Raw genomic sequence first — 24,691 nt, forward strand, 5'->3', positions numbered from 1 at the left:
ATAAGATTATGTCATTTGTAAGTAGTGGTAGTTTTACTTCTTCCTTTACACTTTTTTAAATTTATTTTTTATTTATTTTTAAGGCTTTTATTTATTTGAGAGAGAGAGAGAGAATAAGAGAGAGCACATGAGAAGGGGGAGGGTCAGAGGGAGAAGCAGACTCCCTGCCGAGCAGGGAGTCCGATGCAGGACTTGATCCAGGGACTCCAGGATCATGACCTGAGCCGAAGGCAGTCGCTCAACCAACTGAGCCACCCAGGTGCCCCTACACTTTTTTTTTTTTTTTTTTAGATTTTATGTGTTTATGTGAGTGATAGTGAGTGCGCATGTGTGAGTGGGGGGAGGGAGAGAGGGAGAAGCAGAAGTGGACTCCCCACTGAGTAGGGAGCCCGTCGCAGGGCTCAATCCCAGGACCCTGAGATCATGACCTTAGCTGAAGGCAGATGCTTAACCAACTGAGCCACCCAGGCGCCACTCTTCCTTTACACTTTGAATGCCCTTTTACTTATTTTTTTTGCCTAATTTCTTGGCTAGAACCTATACTACAATGTTGAATAAAATGGCAAAAACAGAGATCCTTTCCTTTTTCCTGATCTTGGAGAGCAAACCTTCAGTCTTTTATCACTAAGTATGATGTTAGTTGTGTGTTTTTTCATAAATGTCCTATATCATATTGAGGAATTTGCCTTTGTTCTTAGTCTGTTGAGTGTTTAAATCATGCAAGACTATTGGATATTTGTCAAATGCTTTTTCTGTGTCAGTTGAGATGTATATGATTTTTCCCCTTCTGTAAATAGGGTGTATTGCATTGATTGATTTTCTAATGTTGAAATGCTCTTTTATTTCTGGGAAAAATACTAGTTGTTACATTGTGTAATGTTTTAATTTCTTTTGATATATTAGTATTTACTGAGGATTTTTGTTCACAAAGGATATTGGTGTGTTACTTTCTTGTCTTTGTCTAGCTTTGGTATTAGGGTAATTGTTGATTGACAGTCTTTCTTTTTGCACTGTGAATATTTCATCCACTGCCACGTGGCTTCCATGGTTTCTGATTGGGAATGCCTTCAAAACTCAACCAGGCAGTTGACAATTCAGCCTTCTCTCCTTGTGCAGACTCTGAAAGTCAGTGGGGGATGAGAGCTCAAGGCCTTTCTCTGGTCTTTGCTCTGCAAGTGCACAGCCCCTGAGCGAGTGTATGGCCTTCCATATTCCCAGGAAGACTTTGGAACTTTTTAACCTTTTCATTCTCTAAAGCAACACTTCCCAGACTTTCCTCCCTCGAGATATTGGTTAATCTGTTTTTTGCCCCTTCTCTTATCCCTTGTCCCAGGAAGTAAAGACTAATGCAGTACATTTGCCTGTAAATGTTTTCTACAAATGCTCCTGGGTCGTGTTTTGTTTTGTTTTGTTTTTTGTTTTTTGTTTTTTTGTTTTTTTTTAGTGTTGGGAAAGTTCTGAATTAAAAGAGATAAAGTAAGCTCATTGAGTTGATCCTCCAGGTAGCTACCAGACAGGTCAAAGCAAAACCCACAATTCCTTGTGAATAAGGTCTGTTTTCTCTCTTAACCACTACTTGTACTGGGAATGTGGAGTATTAAATGACACTGCTGGGCTGAAGGGTAGGAGATTCAACATGGGTAAGTGAAAACACCACAAAACTCACTGATCTGAGATTGAGATGCATTTTTTTTTTTTTAAGTGTTCCCTGTTCATTGCTGGCTTTTGGTTAGTTTCCAGAGTTTTGAAAAAGTTAACTCTTGAGAGTTTTTGCCAGATTTTTGTGGCTTTTATGGAGAGAGAGACTAGTGTACCTTACTCTGCCATTTTTGCTGATGCCATTCCTCTTTAGGGAGGTTTTAAGTGAAGTTTATTTCAATGAGGAGGTAAGAAATTGATAATCCAGTGTTGGGGCAGGGAGTGGAGGTAGATTGATACATTTAATGCTGATATCTTGGTTTTGGTTTTTTTTTTTTTTTTTTTGAGAGAGAGAGCCAACACACACACTTGTGCACATGCACACACGGTGGGGGAGATGGGGCAGAGAGAGAGAGTGAATCTCAAGCATGCTCCATGCCCAGTGTAGAGCCTGTCATAGGGCTCCAACTCAAGACCCTGAGCTGAAATCAAGTCAGACGCTTAACTGACTGAGCCCCTCAAACACCCCAATATCTTGGTATTTTAAAAATGTTTTATGAAATTAATTGATTTTGACATAGTTTAGGATTTCCTTAATTGATTCTGGAAATACTGTAATTTCTTAAAAAATTAAAAAAAAAGATTTCTCTAAATATAATAGAGATTTCTTAAAGGACCAAGCTAAACAATATAGACATTTATATAGGGAAAGGAAAAGATGACATCAGTCATCTTCCACTCTCATCTTACAGAAATAACTATTAAAAATTCTAGACAGAACTTTTTTTTTTAAGATTTTATTTGACAGAGACACAGCGAGAGAGGGAAGGCAAGCAGGAGGAGTGGGAGAGGGAGAAGCAGGCCTCCCGTTGAGCAAGTAGCCTGATGCAGGCTTGATCCCAGGACCCTAGGATCATGACCTGAGCCAAAGGCAGGCGCTTAACGACTGAGCCACCCAGGTGCCCCTCTAGACAGAACTTTTAATGTCAACGTATAGACACATGCAGACATACTTTTATGTGTGGGTGATCATATTGTAATGCAACTATATATCTCTTTACTCACCCATATTTCATGATAGCTTTTCAGCAATGAGATTGTCTTAGGCTTAGGCTATTTTAAATACTTTAAATATCATGGCAAACAGTGTTAAAAGTGAAAATTCCTTTCAGATAATCCTAGAAGATGAATTAGAGTCAGAGAGGTTTTGCTAACATGACAGGTTAAAAGAGTCCACCATTGTTTTAATTTGAATTTCTTTTTTGCTGGGAGGCTTAGAATTTTTTCATGTTTATTGGTCATGCCTGTTTTCATATTCTGTAAGTTTCTTGTTAATGTTTTCGGACCATTTTTGAAGTGGGATGACTTTTTTTTTTCTTTAAATAAAAAAAGTTTTTTTAATGAAATGATTTCATGTTCTTCAGGATTCAGCTTAAATCAAATGCTTGCATTTTTCCTCCAGACTTGGGTGTATCTCACAGGAATGTTTATATAACATTGTTTTAGCATTTATTATGTTAAATTATAATTACTGGTTTAATTGTCTTACAAGTGGACTCTGAATTCTTTGAGTGTTAAGACACTTCCTATCTCTTCAGATTTTAGTGAAGAATCTTGTATCTATTAAATGTTACTGATTTTCACAGTTATCTGTGGTAGATTGGGCAGGGGTTATTATACTTGGGGTTTTTTTTTTTATACTTGTTTTTTAAAGAGGAAAGTGAAGCTCAGTAAAGTTTATGTAATTCTTTTTTAAAAGCATAAAAAAGTGATTTAGCCACAATCGGACCATAGATTTTTAAAATTTCATGTCCTGCATCTGGTACCTTATATGAAAAACTTTGAAAGTAGAGTGAAAGATTAGAGATTTAAAAATACAAATAAATTCAGGAAATTGAACACTCTGGAGTCAGGCTTAGATGAAATCTCAAGATCAATGGCTGTATGAAGCCTATTCAGGTATTTCTTATGGGTAGAACCCATAGAAAACCAATTGAATTAGTGAATTAGGTTATTATCAAACTGCAACAGCCACATTGGCCTCCTTGCCATTGACTGGATTCGCCAGCCCAGTTCCGCCTCAGGAACTTTTCATAGATTGTTTATTTGCTTGAATCACTTTCTAGAGATACTCACTTACCTGTCTCTTACCTCCTTCAAGTCGGCTTGAGTTTTGCTTGGAACTAGATCTTTTTTTTTTTTTTAATCTACACACTTTTATGAAATTGCTTCCTCTTCAATTCCTATTTCGTGTTCTACTTTTTATATTTCCAGTAGCATTTGTATTCTAACTTGCTCATATTATTTATGATTATATGTATTGATTTCTTTTTATCTGCCTTCCCACTAGACTGTAAGCTCTGTGAGGACACTAGGATTTTAATTTTTCATTTTGTTCATTGATATCTTAAAATGGCTAAGATACTTCCTAAGTAGCTAGTACATGACTGCAGCAGAGTAGGCAATTAATAGATATTTGCTGATTTTATAGATTTCTGGAGAATTAGCTTTAACATGAAGCTTGAAGACAGACCTCTCTTCCTGGGCCAAAACAGTTGAAATCCCCAGCATCAACATTTTGGCTCTTTTTTTTTTTTAAATAGACGTAGGAACTACAAAGTAATACCCCAGTCTTGACTCTGAAGGGTATTAGGTTTATTAGTGTGGAAGTTGTTGGCTGCAAAAACAGTGGCTAGAAAAGGAGCCCATTGACTTGAAAGATGACTGAAATTTAAACATACCTGGAAATAAAAAGGTAATCATTGACATGAGATTCGATCTGTATCCCAAGCATATAGGGCTATTGCTTGAAATCTTATATTCCTCTAGTGGTGAGTTACATACACACATTGCTTTTACTAGACAGCAGTGGGCAGATTAGGGAGGATAATAGAAAGCAGGAGAAATTCTGGAGAAGTCCTGGTACCTCCACATTACCCACAGTATTTTTTATCTTTTTGGTATTACTTGTATAATGAACATTCTTTTTTTTTTTTTTTAAGATTTTTATTTATTTATTTAACAGAGAGAGAGCACAAGTAGGCAGAGCGGCAGACAGAGGGAGAGGGAGAAGCAGGCTCTCCGCTGAGCAGAGAGCCTGGTGTGGGGCTCGATCCCAGGACCCTGGGATCATGACCAGAGCCGAAGGCAGCCGTTTAACTGACTGAGCCACCCAGGTGCCCCAATAATGAACATTCTTAATCAGTATTTTCTGTGATTCATTGTATGCTTAGTATGTAGATTTAAGTCTTTATTTTAGGCAAGATTTTTTTGTTAGATATTTCTTTTTTTTTTTTTTTTTAGATTTTATTTATTTATTTGACAGAGAGAGACACAGCGAGAGAGGAAACAGAAGCAGTGGGAGTGGGAGAGGGAGAAGCAGGCTTCCCACAGAGCAGGGAGCCCAATGCGGGGCTCTATCCCAGGTCCCTGGGATCATGACCTGAGCCGAAGGCAGATGCTTAACAACTGAGCCACCCAGGCGCCCCTTGTTATATATTTCTGTATACTATTTGTTTTGCTCTTTTCTCCAGGAACACTTGATTAGCTATATAAATTGTAGATTGACCTTTTCTGTAATCTATTTCAGTGTCCTTTTCTAAAATCACTTGATAACTTTTCAAAAAATACATTTTGTTTGACTTTGTGAATTTTTTGTCCTGTTTCTGTTTTATGTTTTCTTTAATTTCCAAGTATTTGAGCATTTTACAGATACCTTTTATTCATTTGTAGTTTAATTACATAGCGATCAGCATATACACTTTGTATGATATCATTTCTTTTAATTTTATTGATGCTTGTTTTTGTGGACTAAATGTAGCCTGCCTTGATGAATGCATATTTTGCTGTTGTTGGCAGGGGTGTGTCATGTAAAGTATCAGGCCAAGTTAATTGATTGTATTGTTTGTCTTTTTTTTTTTTATCTTTATGACTTTTTCTTTCTACTTGTTTTAGCACTTACTGAGTGTTGAATCTCCAGTTTTTGGATTTGTGGATTTCTAATTTATCTTTTTAAAAATTTAAATATAGTTAACATACAATATTTGTTTCAGGTGTACGACATAGTGATTTGACATTTATATATAGATGACACTTGAACATGACTGGTTCAAAGTGCTCAGGTCCATTGATACATGGATTGTTTTTGATAAATACAGTGTAGTCCTGTAAATTTATTTTCTTATGATTTTTTAATACTTTCTTTAGCTTTATTGTAAGAGTACATGCACAAAATATGTGTTAATCAGCTGTTCATGTTATTGGTAAGGTTTACAGTCAGTAATAAGCTATTAGTACTTAAGTTTTTGTGGAGTCAAAAGTTATATGTGAATTTTTGACTGCATAGGGGTCAGTGGCCCAATCCCTCTGTTGTTGAAGCATCAACTGTACATTATGAAATGATCAACATAAGGCTAGCTGATATCTGTCATCATACAAAGCTTGTATAATCTTATAATATTCCCTGTGCTGTACTTTATATCACTGAGACTTTTTTATAACTGGAAGTTTGTACCTTTTAATCCCCTTCACCTATTTTGCCCTTCTTTCCCTGCTCCCTGCCCCAGGAACCAACAGTTTGTTCTCTGTATTGACGAGTCTCCTTCTGTTTTGTTTGTTCGTTTTTTTTTTTGTTTTGTTTTGTTTTTACATTCCACTTTTTTTGTGAAATCACATGGTATTTATCTATCTCTATCTGACTTACTTCACTTGGCATAACACCCTTTCATGTTGTCACAAATGGCAAGATTACTTTTTTCTTTTTAATGGAAATGGAATTGTTGGATCTTATTGTAGTTCTGTTTTTAATTTTTTGAAGAACCTCTGTACTGTTTTCCATAATAGTTGTACCACTTTACTTTCCCATAAACAGTGCAGGAGAGTTCTTTTTCCCGCCACATTCTTGCTAACACTTGTTCACTTATTATTTATTTTTAATAATAGTCATACTGACAGGTATAAGGTGGTATCTCATTCTGGTTTTGATTTGCATTTCCCTAATGATTAGTGATGACTGTCTTTTTAAAAAATTTTATTTATTTATTTTTTTTATGTTAATCACCATACATTACATCATTAGTTTTTGATGTAGTGTTCTATGATTCATTGTTTGCGTATAACACACAGTGCTCCATTCAGTATGTGCGCTCTTTAATACCCATCACCAGGCTAACCCCTCCCCCCGCCCCCCTCTTCTCTAGAACCTTCAGTTTGTTTCTACTCATGGTTTGTCTCCCCCTCCAATTTCCCCCCCACTGTCTTTTTTTTTTTTAAGATTTTATTTATTCATTTGAGACAGAGCACAAGCAGGGGGAGGGGCAGAGGGAGAGGGAGAAGCAGACTGCCCGCTGAGCAGGGAACCCAATGCAGGGCTTGATCCCAGGACCCTGGGATCATGACCTGAGCCGAAGGCAGATGTTTAACCATCGGAGCCACCCAGGCACCCATGATGACTGTCTTTTTATGTGTCTGTTGGCCATCTGTATGTCCCTTTGGAAAAATGTTTATTTATGGCCTCTGCCCATTTTTAAATTGCATTTGTTTTTTGTGTGTGTGTGTGTGTGTGTGTTGAATTGTATGAGTTCTTTGTATATTTTGGATTCTAACCTTTTATTGGATCTCTCATTTGCAGATATTTTCTTCCATTCAGTAGGTTGCCTTTTTGTTTTGTTTTTGGTTTCCTTTGCTGTGTGAAAGCTTTTTATGTTAATGCAGTCCCAGTAGTTTATTTTTGCTTTTGTTTTCCTTGCCAGAGGAGACATATCTAGAAAAATGTTTCTATGGCCATTGTCAAAGAAATTATGTTCTGTGTTCTCTTTCTCTGTCTCTTTTTTTGAGAGAAAGCGAGAGAGCCTGTGCTCACCCATGAGCCAGGGTTTGGGGTGGGGGGAAAGTTCAGAGGGAGAGGGAGAGAGAGGATCTTAAGCAGGCTCCATGCCCAGCACGGAGCTTGATGTAGGGCTTGATCTCACAACCTGAGCCGAAGTCAAGCGTCAACGCTTAACTGACTGAGCCACCCAGGTGCCCCTCACCTATGTTCTCCTGTTGGGTTTTTATGGTTTCAGGTCTCACATTTAGATCTTTAATTCATTTTCAGTTTATTTTTATGTATGGTATAAACAGGTGGTCCAGTCTTACTCTTTTGCATGTAGCTGTCCAATTTGGCCAACACCATTTATTGAAGAGACTGTTGTTTTTCCAATGACCATATAGTTGTGGGTTCATTTCTGGGTTTTCTATTCTATTCCATTGATCTGTGTGTCTATTTTTATGCTGGTACCATACTATTTTGATTACTGTAGCTTTGTAGTATAGTTTAAAATCAGGGAATGTGATATCTCTACCTTTGCTCTTCTTTCTCAAGAATGCATGGACTATTTGGTCTTTTGTGGTTCCATACAGATTTTAGGATTATTTAAATTCTGTGAAAAATACTATTGGTATTTTGATAGGGATTGCATTGAATATGTAGATTGTTTTGGGCGGTATGGACTTTTTAACCATATTAATGCTTTGAAGATACAACAATATCTAATTTATATATATTAACAGCATATGTTAATAAAATTCTTTCATCAGCATGGTATATCTTTCCATTTATTTCTGTCATTTTCTAATTTCTCTCATCAGTGTATAAGGTTTTTAGAGTGCAGTTTTTTACTTCCTTGGTTAAATTTATTCTTAGGTATTATTTTTGATCCAGTTGTAAATGTATTTTCTTAATTTCTCTTTTGGGGTGCCTGGGTGACTCCATCAGTTAAGCATCTGCCTTTGGTTTGGGGTCATGATCGCCGGGTCCTGGGATTGTGTTGGGCTCCCTGCTCCGTGAGGAGTCTGCTTCTCCCCCTCCCTCTGTCTCTTCCCCTCACTTGTGCTCACTTGCTTGTTCTCTCTCAAATAAAAAAAAAAAAATTATCTTTCTGCTAGTTCATTAGTAGTGTACAGAAATGCAACAGGTTTCCACGTATTAATTTTCTATCCTGCAGCTTTACTGCACTTATTTATTAAAAAAATTTTTTTTTGCTGGATTCCTTAGGATTTTCTATATTATTGTATCATGTCATCTGGAAATAGTGACAGTTTTACTTTTAACATACCAAATTGGATACCTTTTTAAAATTTTTCTCATGTGGTTGCTGTGGCTGGTATTTCCAAGACTATGTTGAAGAAAAGTGGAAAAAGTGGGTACCCTTGTCTTGTTCTGGTCTTAGAAGAAAAGCTTTCAGCTTTTCACCATTGTGTGTGATGTTAGCTATGGAATTGTCATATATGGTCTTTGTTATGTAGAAGCGTGTTTCCTATATACTGACTTTGTTCAGAGTTTTTATCATATGGATGTTGAATTTTGTCACCTTTTCTGCATCTATTGAGATGGTAGTGTGATTTTTATCCTTAGCTTTATTAATATGGTGTATAATGTTTATTGGTTTGTTGATTTTCAACCATCTTAGCATCCCTGGAAGGAATCCCACTTGATCATGGCTTCTGAGGTTTTATACAAGAGATGCTCAGTACTCTGTGTGGATATTGTTGGCAGGATGATAAAGGGTAGAGATTTATGGGGTTGAGAGAGAGTAGGGTGACTGAGTCTACCATAGTAGCATTCTAATTTTTTTTCTTTCTCTTGATTTTTCTTTTTTCCACTTTACCTTGCATATTTCATTAACTTTATCATTTTGTTGTTCGCAGACCTATTATTTTCTTACTTTGAAGCTTTGCTATTTGGAAAATTTAATTATATAAGGTACCTCATTCAAAGAAATAACCAGATGAGTAAGGCATCAGTGAATTAGATATTTCAGGGCAGAGATTCTAAAAAAATTTTTCTCTTACTGTCAAATAGGAACCTGGGTATAATGTAAATATTTCATAAAAACTTATGAGAGGAAGTACAGGATAGAGGGCTCTGGATTAGAATCCCTGGATTTAAATTTTTGTATTTTTACTCTGAGTTAATAGATACAGGATATTTAGAACAATGCAGAACTGGTAGTAAATTTTCATGTTAACTAGCATTATTTTCATTGTTAATCTTTGAAGATTGTCTCGGTTGAAAAATTATAATTGAACAATGTGTGTGTGTGTGTGTGTGTGTGTGTGATGAATGTGTATGTATGGACACTACTTTTGTGTTTTTATTTTAAGTTTCTGAAATAGTGAAATTTAAATTGTGAAATTGCGTATCTATTTGATTTAATTATATGTAAAATAGTTTGAATGTCTACTTTTTTTTCTTACAACCTAGTTCATTTTTTATGTTGCTATTTGTAAGTGCTATTTACTATACTGTTATTCCTTCTCTTTTCTTATGCAGGACCAAAAGATCTCAGATTGCTATAACTGAAGGTATATTTGAACTTCCAAATCTCACAATTCAAGCTACAAGAGCACAGACACTTCTGCTGCAAGCAATATATCAAAGCTGGTCTCATATTGGGAATGTCAGCTCTCTATCAGTGAATGAAGCTTTGATGAATGAAGTTTTCCAAACTATAGGTGAGAGCACAATCTTCTTGGCAAGTATTTGGCAAATTCTTATTAGTGGTGACTAATATTTTATTATTCAAATCCATAAGTATAGCCTGCTGAACTTAAATTGTGTACTATATTTCTGTGCAAATGGATATTTACAGCTCCTGTGTAAAATTCAGGATATGAGCCATTCAGTTTCATTCCCTGCCACCAATTTCTGGATGTATTTTATAGTTTCAGGAGGTTCTTTTTTACCACCTTCTTTGCACAGTTAACCCTTTTGCCTTACATGGATAACTTCTGAGGGGATCAATGTAATGTGTATGTTTGAAATGATAACCAAATCAAGTATAAGTACAGTATACTTGATTATGCTGGTAAATATGAATAAAATTCTTGATCATAATATTTTAAGCCTTGGTAAGCAAATTAATCCTTTTTTAAAAATTTAAATTCAATTAATTAACATATAGTGTATTATTAGTTTCAGAGGTAGAGTTCAGTGATTCATCAGTCTTATATAATACCCAGTGCTCATTACATTACACGCCCTCCTTAATGTCCATCACCCAGTTAGCCCATCCCCCACAAATTAACCGTTTTGTGTGAAAAACATTAGTTTTACACCTTGACTGAATGAGTTAACTACTAAAAATAAAAATCTGCTTTGATGCCAGTGTAGGAGATGTTATCTTTATCTTGTCATTTATTTTGCAGGTAAAAAAATTTACAGAAGGTTTGCCTGTTTTTTTTTTAGTTGTCTCAGTTTAAAATAATCATCTTTCTTTTGTCAGTAACACAAAAGTAGCTTTTAAAGAAGAATATATTTTTATTAAATGTAATCATCCTTATAAATAATAACCTGTGAAATTTCTATTTCATTTGCCTATGAAAATAAGACATTGGCTTTTTTGTTGTTCTAATATGATGCTTTTGAAGGTTTTAATTTCAGACCTTACTATGGGAGAATATATTATAAATTCTAAAAAAAAAAGCATTATAATCAGAGGCCTTTTTTTGAAATGCCAAATGACTAATGTAAAATTTTATATAGTTGTGTGTTGTCAGGTTTTAGGATTCTGTAAAGAGTGACAAGGCGAATGTTTCATCAGCCTAGAAGTTGTTAATTTGGGGTTTATGAAAGGCCTTTAAATTCTCTGAGTCCTCTGAAATAGTGTACAAATTTTAGTGTGTGTATGAACACATAACCCTCCTCCCACACATATATACATATTTATAATCTTTTTAAATTGATTCTTTTATTAAATGTAGCGAATCTATTCCTCAGTCTTTTGACTTAAATCTATTTTTTCTTATATTATCATAGTTATAATTAACTCTCTTTTGTTTGGCATTTGCCTGTACTACTTCTTGCATTCTTTTACTTAAAAACTGTTTTTATGATTTAGGTGTATGTCTTGGAAAAAGCATATAGCTAGATATTTTAAATGAGGTTTTATAGTCTTTTAGCTAGTAAATTTAATCCATTTAGGTTGGTGTGATTGTTTTGTGACTCTTTTTCTCTCATCTTACTGTTTATCTCTTTTTGTACTTTTTAAACTATGTTTTGTAAAAAATTGCTGTTACTTTATTTTTTCCATTTCTGCTTTTTGGAATTTGTATGTTGCTATTGAATTATTAGCTTAAGAAATAACTGCTGCTTGGGAAAAAACTTGTGGTCATTATCTTTAAAAAGTGAAAGGTTAAGGGGTGGCGCCTGGGTGACTCAGTTGTTTAAGGGCTGTGAGATTGAGCCCCACATTGGACTCTGCACTCAGCACAGAGTCTGCTTGAGATTCTCTCTCCCCTCTCCTTCTGCTCCTCCTCCCCCCGCCCCACTTGGGTGCACACACTCTCTAAAATAAATAAGTAAATAAATAAATAAAATCTAAAAAAAAAAAAAAGTTAAATGTAGAGTTACCATATGACCCAGCAATTTTACTTTCAGGTATACATAAAAAATTGAAAACATATGTGCACCAAAATCTTGTACATGAATGTTCATAGCATTATTTTTTTTGCATGTAATTATTTTTTAAAAATTTTACATATTTAAGGTAGTCTTATGGTTGTTTTGATATACATGGTGAAATGATTACTTACAATCAAGATAATTAACCTATATGTTTCCTCACGGTTACTATTTTTTTCAATGTGGTATGAATACACAAAATCTGTCTTAGTAGATTTCTAGTATACAGTATTAACTATAGTCATCATGGCTATACATCATATCTATAGGATCTACTCATTCTATAGAACTGCAGTTTTGTACCCTTTAACCAACATCTCATTTCCCCCATCTTCCTGCACCTGCTAACCACTGTTATTTCACTTCTCTGCTTATATGAATTCAGCTTTTTTAGATCCCACATATCAAGGAGATCGCAAAGCATTATTCTTAATAGCCAAAAGGTGGAAACAACACAAATGTCTATTAACTGATGAATGGATAAACAAAAATGTTCTATATCTGTACAGTGGAATATTTTTCAAATGTAAAAACGCATGCAGTACTGATACCTGCTATAATATGGATGAACCTTGAAACACTATGCTAGGTATAAGAAGCCAGATGCAAAAAGTCACATATTATGATTCCATTTATGTGGAATTCTTACAATAGGCAAATCCATAGAGACAGAAAGTACATTAATAGTTGCCAGAGTCTGGGGAAAAAGAGGAATGGGGAGTGACAATTAGATGGGTTTTTTTTTGTTTGTTTGTTTTTTTGGGTGGTAAAAAAGTGCTGGAATTAGATGGTGTTGAAATTTTTACACTTGTGAATATACTAAATTGCACGTAATTGTATACATATTAAAAGGATGATATTTATTATATTAATTTATCTCATTCAAAAAAACCTTTTTAAATTGTTGAATATTTAAGTAGACTGCATTATTATGTGCTATGGTCTGAGTGTCTTTATGCCCCCCAATTCATATGTTGAAATTCTAATGCCCAATATCATAGTATTAGGTAATTGGGGGCCTTTGGAAGATTATTAGATCATGAGGTTGGAGTCCTTATGAAATTAATGTCTGTATAAAAGGCTCGTGAGCGTTCCCTTGCCCTATCCACTATGTGAGGACACACCAAGAAGTTGGCAGTCTGCAGCCCAGAAGAGGTTTTTGCCAGAACCCGACCATGCTGGCACCTTGATCTTGGACTTTCAACCTCAGGAATGAGAAATAAATTTCTATTACTTATGGGTTGCCCAGTCTGTGGTCTTTTGTTAGAGCAGCCTGAATGGACTAAGATGTTATGTTATTGCCATTCATACGGCCATAATCTTATGTAGAATTACTGTACAAAATCTGTTCTCTTAGGTCCTTAACCATAAAGCCTACAGTGAGGCCTTCATTGGCCATAGCATTTATCACAGTCTGAAATTATCTAATTCGTTTCTTTCTCTCTCTCTCTCTCTCTCTCTTTTTTTTTTTTTTGGTCCAATTTCTGTTTCCGAAGTGATGTTCTCTCCAGAGCTTTTTTGGTTTACTGTCTCACAATATTAACCTACCTTTATTTAAAATTTTTGTTTTTGTCAACTGGCTTAGATTACCTGAAAATTCACATTAATAAACAGGTGATGGTGTTATTTACTGTTATAATTTCCCTATTTTCTAGCCAAACTAATTCTATATTTCCTTTTCTGAATTTATCAAATGGATTGTGCTATGATAAAACATCTTACTTAAAATTTCTTACTCTGAAAATATTCTGTCCTAACAGAATACTGGCACAGATAGTACAAAATGGATCAGACAAGTAACTATAGGTTAAGTGATTCATAACCTGATGTTTTGTCATTGAGAAACCTAAAATTAGTGGAAATAATTTTTGCAGATTAGAGGAAGTGAGGAAAATGGAATCATGTTAGGAAGTTTTCCCTCTTTGCCAAGGAATTTTACTTTTTATCAAATTAAGCAGCTATAAAATTGATAATAGATGAATTAAAAGGATCAGCTAAACCATTTTTAAAGGGCCAGGTTTCCAAGTGTCCAGTTTTCTTATTTCTTTTTTGCACTCCCCAAATCTTACTGTTTGTTAAATTCTTAGTAGAGTGCTTGTAGTATTGTCTTCAAATTTTCTATCTTAAGATCCAAGAGGTACATATTTAACATGTTAAGTTTTAGCATTTTATTATCGTGCATCTGTGAGGTGTCAATAGTCAGTACTCAGGTCTGTTTACTATGCTTGTTTTAAGCATGTGATCGTTTGCCTTACATCACAACTGATTCTCATTTACTACATTAATGAAGTGGTTATGCTATGTATGTTCTTGGGCCTCTCAGACTTAACATTCTCATAACATGTGAAGGTCCATTTTATAGTTGGTTGTAAGCCAAGCACTTCTCGTCAACATTTGTGCCTCACCTTACATCATAATCTTGTGCTTCTAGCTTACCTCCCTACTAGGGTACCTGCTGTCTTGTTATTGGTAGTCAATAACCCACAGCATCCAATTTCTCTTGTCCTTCACCCTAGTGGCTTTTCTCTCTTTTTATATTGAACATATTGAACATAATTATGGTTTGATAATGTTCTTCTACAGTATCCTTTTTTCTTGGATGTCTATTTCTTTAACTCAGTACAAGTCAACACAAGTCTTTTACTTTGGATTTAACACTATACTAATTATATTCTACTTGTTCTTCCAAAAAACGACATTCTTTTCCACATTCATACCTTTGCCCATGTTTACTTTCTTCCCCTATGCCAGAAGCATTATACCTTGGTTTCTTTTTTTCTTTTAAAAATTAATTTATTTTTATTCCACTGGTCCGCCTTTGTTTCTATTTTTTTAAATTTTATTTTAATTCCAATGTTAACATACAGTGTTACATTAGTTTCAGGTGTACAATATGGTTATTCAACAATTCTATTCATTACTCACTACTCATAAGTGCACTTCTTAATCCGCATCACCTATTTCACCCATTCCCCCATTCATCTCCCCTTTGATAACCATCAGTTTGTTCTCTGTAGTTAAGAGTCTGTTTCTTGGTTTGTCTCTCTTTTTTTTCTTTACTTATGTGTTTTGTTTCTTAAATTCCACATGAGTGAAATCATTTGGTATTTGTCTTTCTCTGACTGACTTATTTCACTTAGTGTTATATTCTTTAGCTCCATCCATGTTGTTGCAAATGGCAAGATTTCATTCTTTTTTAGGCTGAGTGATATTCCTATCTCTCTCTCTCTCCATCCATCCATACACACACACACACACACACACACACACACACACACACACCCCACATCTTCTTTCTCCATTCATCTGTGGATGGACATTTGGGCTGCGTCCATAGTTTGGCTATTGTAAATAATGCTGCAGTAAACATAGGGGTGCATGTATCCCTTCGAATTAGTGTTTTTGTATTCTTTGTGTAAATACCCAGTTGTGCGATTGCTGGGTCACAGGGTAGTTCTAATTTTAACTTTTTCAGGATCCTCCATACTGTTACTGGCTGCACCAGTTTGCATTCCCACTTACAGTGTAAGAGGGTTTCCCTTTCCCACATTTTCACCAACACCTGTTGTTTCTTGTGTTGTTGATTTTAGCCATTCTGACAGGTGTGAGGTGATCTCTTATTGTAGTTTTAATTTCCTTTCCCTGATAATGAGTGATGTTGAGCATCTTTTCATATGGCTGTTGGCCATCTGTATGTCTTCTTTGGAAAAATGTCATTCATGTTTTCTGCTCATTTTTCTGAGTTATTTGATTTTCAGGGTTATCTGTTTTTTTGGGTGTTGAGTTGTATAAGTTCTTTATGTATTTTGGATACTAACCCTCTATCAGATATGTCATTTTCAAGTATCTTCTCCCATTCTGTAGGTTGCTTTTTAGTTTTGTCGATTGTTTCCTTTGCTGTGTAGAAGCTTTTTATTTTGACGGAATCTCCAAAATTTATTTTTGCTTTCGTTTTCTTTGCCTCAGGAGACCTATCTGGAAAGAAGTTACTATGGCCGACGTCAGAGAAATTACTGCCTGTGTTCTCTCAGATTTTTATGGTTTCAGGTCTCGCATTTAGGTCTTTCATCCATTTTGAATTTATTTTTGTGTATGGTGTAAGAAAGTGGTCCAGTTTCATTCTTTTTCATGTTGCTGTCCAGTTTTCCCAACACTATTTGTTGACTAGCCTCTTTTTTCCATTGGATATTCTTTCCTGCTTTGTTGAAGATTAGTTGAGTATAGAATGGTGGGTTCATTTCTGGGTTCTCTATTCTGTTCCATTGATGTATGTGTCTATTTTTTAAAACTTTTTTTTTTTAAGATTTTATTTATTTATTTGACAGAGAGAGACACAGTGAGAGAAGGAACACAAGCAGGGAGAGTGGGAGAGGGAGAAGCAGGTTTCCCACCGAGCACGGAGCCCGATGTGGGGCTCGATCCCAGGACCCTGGGATCATGACCTGAGCTGAAGGCAGACGCTTAACCACTGAGCCACCCAGGCGCCCCTGTATGTGTCTATTTTTATGCTAGTACCATTCTGTTTTGATTACTACAGCTTTGTAATATAACTTGATGTCTGGAATTGTGATGCTTCTGGTTTTGTTTTTCTTTTTCAAGATTGCTTTGGCTATTCAGGGTCTTTTGTGGTTCCATACAAATTTTAGGATTGTTCTAGTTCTGTGAAGAAAGCTGTTAGTATTTTGATAGGGATTACATTAAATGTGTAGATTGCTTTGGGTAGTATAGACGTTTTAACAGTATTTGTTCTTCCAACCCATGAACAGGGAATGTCTTTCCATTTCTTTGTGTCATCTTCAATTTCTTTAATCATTGTTTTATAGTTTTCAGAGTCCAGATCTTTCATCTCTTTAAGTTTATTCCTAGGTATTTTATTGTTTTTGGTGCAATTATAAATGGGATTGTTTTCTTAACTTCATTTTCTGTTGCTTCATTATTAGTGTATAGGAACGCAACAGATTTCTATATGATCATTTCATGTCCTGTGACTTTACTGAATTCATTTATGAGTTCTAGTCGTTTGTTGGTGGAATTTTTAGGGTTTTCTATATATAGTATTATGTCATCTGCAAATAGAGTTTTACTTCATCCTTACTGATTTGGATGCCTTTTATTTCTTTATGTGTCTGATTGCTGTGGCTTGGACTTAGGTAGTATGTTGAATGAAAGCGGTGAGAATGGACATCCTTGTCTTGTTCTTGACCTTATGAGTATGATGTTGACTGTGGGTTTTTCATATAAGGTCTTTATTATGGTGAGGTATGTTCCTTCTAGACTTACTTTGTTGAGGGTTTTTATTGTGAATTGATGTTGTAGTTTGTCAAATGCTTTTTCTGCATCTATTGAAATGATCATATATTTTTTTAAGATTTTATTTATTTGAGAGAGAGCGAGAGGGGGAGAGTATGCATATGAGCAGGGGAGGGGGAGGAGCAGAGGGAGAGGGAGAAACAGACTCCCCCTGAGCAGGGAGCCTGATGCCCTGCTGGATCCCAGGATCCTGAGATCATGACCTGAGCCAAAGGCAGATACTTAACCGACTGAGCCACCCAGGCACCACAAGTCTTTTTTTTAAAAAGAGTTTTATTGAGGTATAATTCACATACTATACAATTAATTCATCCTTTTCAGGTACATAGTATTTACCTTGTAGTATATTAAGACTTCTGTTTCCATTACTGATATTAGAACACTTTCATTAACCCCAAAAGAAGTTCCACTTTCTTTAGCCATCATTCCCCAAGTCTCTCCACCCAGCTCTAAGCAATCACTAATCTGCTCTTGGTCTCTATGGATGTGCCAGTTCTGGACATTTCATATAAATTGATCATATGAAACATAGTACTTTGTGACTGAATTCTTTCAATTTGCATGTTGTTTTTGAAGTTTGCCTGTACTGTAGCATGTATCAGTACATCATTTCTGTTCATTGTTGAGTAATATTCCTTTGTATCTATATACCACATTTTGTTTAATCCATTCATCAGTTGATTGACATTTTTGTTTTTGTTTTGACAATAATGAATAATGCCATAAGCATTTGTGTATGAGTTTTTGTGTGGACATATGCTTTCATTTCTCTTGGTTGTATATCTAGAAGTAGAATTGTTGCATCATATGGTAGGTCTGTAGTTAACCTTTTGAGGAATTGCTAGACTATTTTCCAAAGCATCTACACCATTGTATATTCTCACCTGCAATATATGAATGTTCGAGTTTTTCCACGTCGTCACTATACTGTTATTACCTGTCATTTTGGTTCTAGCTATCCTAGAGCATATGAAGTAGTGCCGCCTCATTGTGGTTTTGATTTGCATCTTTATTATGGCTAATGATGATGAGCATCTTTTCATGTGTTTATTGGCTATTTATGTATCTCCTGTGGAGAAATGTCTGTTCAAGTCTCTTGTTCATTTTTTAATTGGCCTGTTTATCTTTTTTTGTTTTAAGCTTGAGAATCTTTGTATATTCTAGATACAATTCCGTTATCAGCTATATGGTTTGGAAATGTTTCTGCAGTTCTCTTGGTTGTCTTTTCACTTTTCTGATGGTGACTTGTCTGATTTTTCCTTAATTGTAGCTTTAGGTATATCTTTACATTGGATCTTATTATCATTTAGAATGCCTTGTTTCTTCTTTGTTACCGGTCCATTTTCTTTTACTTTTTGCTGTTTTAATTATTTCAAACTTTGTTACATCACAGAATCCTTCCTGCTCTTATTACTCAGCTTGATTCCAAGACCAGCAATTTCTGTGATGCTGACCTTCTAGATTAAATTTTTCCCTTCTTGTTTTCTTTTCTCCATGTCTATTCTGCAACATATTCTGCTTGTAAGCAATTTCTGTGTGTTATCTCTACTACCATCAAAACATTGTCATATCTGAACTGAACTGTTACTGATTTTTGTCATTTTTAGAAAGATTTATAATTGAGTTCCTATTTTAGCATTTCATTTAAAATGCAGCTTGTGACTTATTTGGGTTTGAAATTAACCTTGTTGGTTACCACTAAGATTTGAATAGTACAAAATATAATCAAATAGAATGCATATAATGTAGTAAAAGTATTATGGTTATTATATTTATAAACATGAAAGATGTACATTATTAGTAAATACAGTTATTGCTCTACTTTTTCATTGGTGAGAATAGGAATTATATTTCTATGTAATTGCTTCTTGAAATTTTGAGTTTGGGAAACTGAGGATGTGAGAAATGCCTGAATAACAAAAAGAAAATCTAGTATTTTTCCAAAGAGAGAGTTCAAATAATTAGATAATAAATAATTAATGACATGCTTTTCAAATTCTAAAATTCCTTACCTTAAAGGTATAGTATTGATATTTATGTCTTTTTGGAAAATATGCTGGGGTATGGCACCATGTCCCTGGCAAAATACATTGTATATAGTGAAGTGTAGGACATTTCTGGAAAATTTTAAAAATGAAGAATATTTATTCTGAAATCCTGATAGCTAAGAAAATATGGTTATTGATTTCCTGATTATAATAACATAAGACTCCTAGTGAAGAGTGGCCAATGACAAGTAGTAAAATAATTTATCACTCAAAGGAAATAAAGTAATTTGGTAGTCAAGTTTCATGCTGCATTTTTACTTAGGAAAACTAAGGACAGAAACAATGTTATTTTTGCTTTACAAGTATAGAATTATTTTACAATTTTACTATCTTGATTAATTTTATAAAAATGCCTATTTAATGCCATATTTTTCCTTTTAATAACTGAAGCTGTTAAATAGGTCTGTATGTATAAAATCAAATAATGTTATGTTGAATTTCATTGGCTCTTAAAACAATATGCAACAATTTTGTGCCTCAGTCTTCTCATTCTAAATGTTGGATTAATAATGGTGCTTCAAAAATGCAATATGAAATTTAATTTCAAGCATCACATCTACAAAATGTCTTTAGGTAGAAAAGATGTTTTCTCTAACAAACTCCATATTACAGTCACAATATGTCACAATAAAAAGAGATGACTTTAGTTTGTTGAATCAGTTATTTCTATTTTGTGATGGTTTATCTAAGAGTCTTTAAGAGAAAATGTGAATATTGAATAGTAATACATGTTCTATAAAGCTACAATGACTTTTTTCTCAGCTCTTCCAAAAATTAGAATAAAATGCAAAGCTCTATGCTTATGCTTCTTAGAGACTTAATTTTACGCATCAAATATTATTAATCTGTGTATTATATATAGATATTGGTGTAGTTTAAGTCTTACTGTCTTTGTTAGGTGATAAGAATATTTTCCTTATTTAATAATTGAAATTTAGGAGAGAGCACTGAAATGTAGTGTGGAAATCCTGTCAGTAATTATATATCTAAAGGAAAGTCATTTGTTTCATTGAGTTTCATTTAACTTTCTCATCTGTAAAATGGTGATAATATCTTCTTACCTACTCATAGAGTTCTTGTGAGTACAAAATAAAGTATTGTTTGTGGAGTTGATTTGTTTTTCTTTTCCTGGATGTAGAATCCTGCTGGAATCATGCATATGGGGATACTACCTATGGAGGTTGTTCTAGGATATGAGGTTTTTGGAGACTGTGATAACCATTGTCAGAATTGGGGTCTTGGTGATCCAGTGTCTGAGCTGAGAAGATAATAGGGCAAAGGAAAATTTAAAGAGTAAGGCAAAAGAGTAAATAGGTTAATGAACAGTGAACTTGATGACTGAAGTATAAAATTCAGGGTATCGATTAGGTGTACTTTTTTGGACTTACTAAGAAACTGTGCATAGTACCCCTTTAAATCGCTATTTATAAGAGGCCACACCTAGTTCACAGAAACCTATGATGAACCATATATTCTCTCTTCTGCTAGGGACTCCAAGGGGAGTGGAGCAACAAATCTATAAATGGTTGTTGCAATGTGGTGGGATAATAGAATTTGAAACCTTATCCTTTTATCTACTTTTATGTACTTTACAGCTGTCTACTAAGCATTTCTCCTCTAGTGAGCTGCATGCTGTAGGGACTGGATACCGTAAAACTTACTTGAATCGTCTGAATTGGCTCACCTTTTTTAGGTTGATGTTTCTCAATGCATTAATTTCACTGGCTTCTTACCAGTAATATTAATGTTGGCAAGTTATGTATCCTGTGTTAGACATGGTGAAAATTTATGCTCAGAACAATTTAGTGTTTTTCTTAAATATCATCCCGCAGATACTCACTGATTAATTTGGTTAAGCTTAAGGTCCCTTGGACCTTTCTGTTACTATGATTTCTGCTACATCATACTCTGTCTGATAAATGAGACCAGAAATACAGTAAGATAGTTAGCTACTCCATTAGTGATTAGTTAATGAAAAAAATAGCAAGTATTAGAAGTCTAATTAAGATAATAAATCATAAAGAATAAAGCAGAACTGTTAAAGTTTGAAATATATATTAATTGGGATTATTGAATTACATATTTTTGTTCATGTTTCTGATGGTACTCAAATCATTGAAATTCTAACCTTTGTCATTCTCCAGAAGATAAAATATAAAGTCACACATGGCTATTTTTTGTTCAGGAAAACAAGAACTTGCTACCACTTTCTCCTTATTCAGGTAGTTAATTGTTTTGTTCACAGTGTAGTTCCAATAATCTGGTATTTATAGGAAAATTGCTTTCAGACTTTAAAATCTGTGCTGAAGGTGATCAAATGGACATTTGAATCCCTCATTTAAGTGATGTCTTAATGTTAAAATCTACTTTCCAGAATGTAACTGTAAAAGTATTTTATGCAAGATTTCATATGGGATACCTTAATGGTTGAATAATAAATTTTACCTCATAAAAATGAAATTCAATAATACAGTAGCTTTCTCAGCTCAGTAGCATCTGGTCTATTCTCATGAGAGCCAATATTTTCCAACTCATTAGGATCATGTCGTTCTGTATGTCGTCAACATTGACTTAGCCAAGCTACCTTTACTTACATAACCGCCAAACTATTAAATAGGTCTCTTGTGGAGTGAAGTCAAATATTCCTCTTACTTTACTTCTGCCTTAGAAGAGGGGAAGAAAATGTACATACTGTAACATTTAAACATCTGGTCTAAAACCACATCAGTGTAACTCCGAGCAAAGTTACGGATATGGTATTCTTCCCAGGTGTGCATATAAAAAGGGTTTTGGAGTTGTTGAATAGTTCTTTAACCATTTAGAAAAAAAATGTGGTATAGTGATATGCTTTTTCTATTCCTCTGTTTGCAAACTGCTTATTTCCCCACATCTACAAAACACCTCCAATACATTCTGAAATATTATTTTGAGTTGTAAAATTTTCTTTCCAATAGGGCATGGACTATTAATTTATCCATGTCTTAAAAAAGTGTTGAGTTAGGTTTGCATTAAGAGATAACCAGTAAGACTTCTTGATACTTAAATTAGGGTAAAAAGACTTCGCATTTGTGAATTTTGTGAGTTTTAAAGTGCCCCATATGAATTTTGATTGATATGAATGTTGAATTTAAAGATTCCATTTCACTTGAGTTCATGTTCAAGTATTGAAAGTTACAGTGTATGTGATAATTTATTAAGAAAGGAAGAACCCCATAATTTTTCTGTGAGTACAGTTTAAAGAATTAAGAATGTACTAATTATTTTCTGCATGTGAGTACAATCTGAGTAATAAATCAGTTTGGGCTTGTTTTGTGTTTAAGTGAATAAAGAGAGGAGGGCAGATGAATGCTCTACCAGAATCCTGTTTATTTAGCCTCACTTGTACATTTATGTCCTGGGAATCAGCATTCCCTATCTTATGAGCAGAACAGAGTAGCTTATTTTACACTAGAAGTTCTCTGTGCCTCTCTTCTAATTCTCTGTCATAGAAATCTTTTATTGACCCTAGTATTCTGAGACTCCCCTTCCATTGAGCTGTGTTCTGTTGGAGTATACTTCTGTAGCACTCTACGTTATTCTTAGTGTTGGCCACCACTGGATTTCACTGGATCAGATCTCAAATTGCTTTTGCAGTGCTTGTGTGTGCATACATTATACACTTACATTCAGTGACCTTATGTTAGAGTTTTCCTGAAACTGTGTTAGAAAGTTGAATACCTGGCAGTTAAACAATAAACTTACATGTTATAAGGGCTTAAAAAATAAATGCTTGCTTGTCTTTCTTATTGTTATGGTGTTCTTTGGACTACAAAATTAACGGTACATATGAGAACTGTCTCAGATGGCCGGTGACTACGGGATAGGAGTTGGTACTTAGTTGTAGGAGGCTACCAGCAGTCATCTTTATTTTCCATAAGCCCATTGATTCTTTCTTCTCATCCTTGTTGTTTTGGCTGTAAGGTGGGGCTGCCACTTGTGACTATCTTTAGTTAACAGATGCAAAAAGGACTAACTTTGCCATGAAAAGTTTATTTATTTTTTATTTATTTTTCAGAGGGAGAGAATGACAGAGAAAGGGAGAATGAGAGGGGTGAGGGTCAGAGAGAGAAGCAGATTCCCTGCTGAGCAGGGAGCCCGATGTGGGACTTGATCTCAGGACTCCAGGATCATGACCTGAGCTGAAGGCAGTCGCTTAACCAACTGAGCCACCCAGGCGCCCTGTAGAGATATCCTAACGGGCAAGATTTCACTACTAGGTATTTATCCAAAGGATACAAAAATAGTGATTCAAAGGGGCACACGCACTCCAGTGTTTATAGCAGCATTATCCACAGTAACCAAAACATGGAAAGAGCTCAAGTGTCCATTGACAGATGAATGGATAAAGAAGATAGGTTGTATATACACAACGGAATATTACTCAGCCCCGTCAAAAAGAATGAAGTCTTGCCATTTGCAATGAGGTAGATGGAACTAGAGAGTATAATGGTAAGGGAATTAAGTCAGAGAAAGACAAATATCATATGATTTCACTCATATGTGGAATTTAAGAAAAAAAATGGACATAGTGGAAGGGAAGGAAAAATAAAGACAGGGAGGCAGACTGTAAGAGACTCTTAACTATAGGGAACAAACAGGTTTGCGGAGGGGACATGGATGGGGAGATGGTATAATTGAGTGATGGGCATTAAGGAGGGCACTTGATGTAATGAGCACTGGGTGTTATATGTAAGTGATGAATCACTAAATTTTACCCCTGAAACTAATATACTATATGCGAACTAACTTGAATTTCAATAAAATCTTGAAAAAAAGAATTCAGATTATATGAAACGATGGTACTTTTCGTTACTAAACTAGTATGGTGATTTCCCCCCCTTATTTATTTTGTTTCTTTCAGTTTCATTAAAATATAGTGGATATACAGCACTATATAAGTTTAATGTGTACAGCATAATGACTTAACCTGTATTGTGAAATGATTACCTCATTTAGTTTAGTTAGCATCCATCGCCTCATACACACACACCCACCCCCACACACACGTTTTTTTTCCTTGTGATGAGCGCTTTTAGGAACTACTCTCAGCAACTTTCAAATATACCATGCAGTATTAACTATAATCATCATGTTATACATTACAACTGGAAGTTTGTACCTTTTGACTACCACCATCTGGTTACCCAGCACCCCATCCTCCACCTCTGATAACCACAAATCTGTTCTCTTTTTCTATAAATTTTTTAGATATCAC

The 24,691-nt window shown here is 34.8% G+C and overlaps 1 protein-coding gene across 12 annotated transcripts in view; it reads left to right on the forward strand.

Annotated features, from left to right (window-relative positions):
- VPS13B (vacuolar protein sorting 13 homolog B) overlaps window positions 1–24,691 on the forward strand; it is a 746,502-nt gene that overhangs the window by 132,168 nt on the left and 589,643 nt on the right. For all 12 annotated transcript variants that reach the window (XM_073893025.1, XM_073893022.1, XM_073893023.1 and 9 more), the window contains one exon: window positions 9,950–10,131. In XM_073893025.1, the coding sequence (XP_073749126.1) occupies window positions 9,950–10,131 (182 nt within the window). The remainder of the gene's footprint in view (window positions 1–9,949; window positions 10,132–24,691) is intronic.

This window comes from Callorhinus ursinus, unplaced genomic scaffold (assembly GCF_003265705.2).
Source record: "Callorhinus ursinus isolate GAN/ISIS: 27379988/994484 unplaced genomic scaffold, GSC_fseal_2.0 scaffold5, whole genome shotgun sequence".
NCBI classification, from domain to species: domain Eukaryota; kingdom Metazoa; phylum Chordata; class Mammalia; order Carnivora; family Otariidae; genus Callorhinus; species Callorhinus ursinus.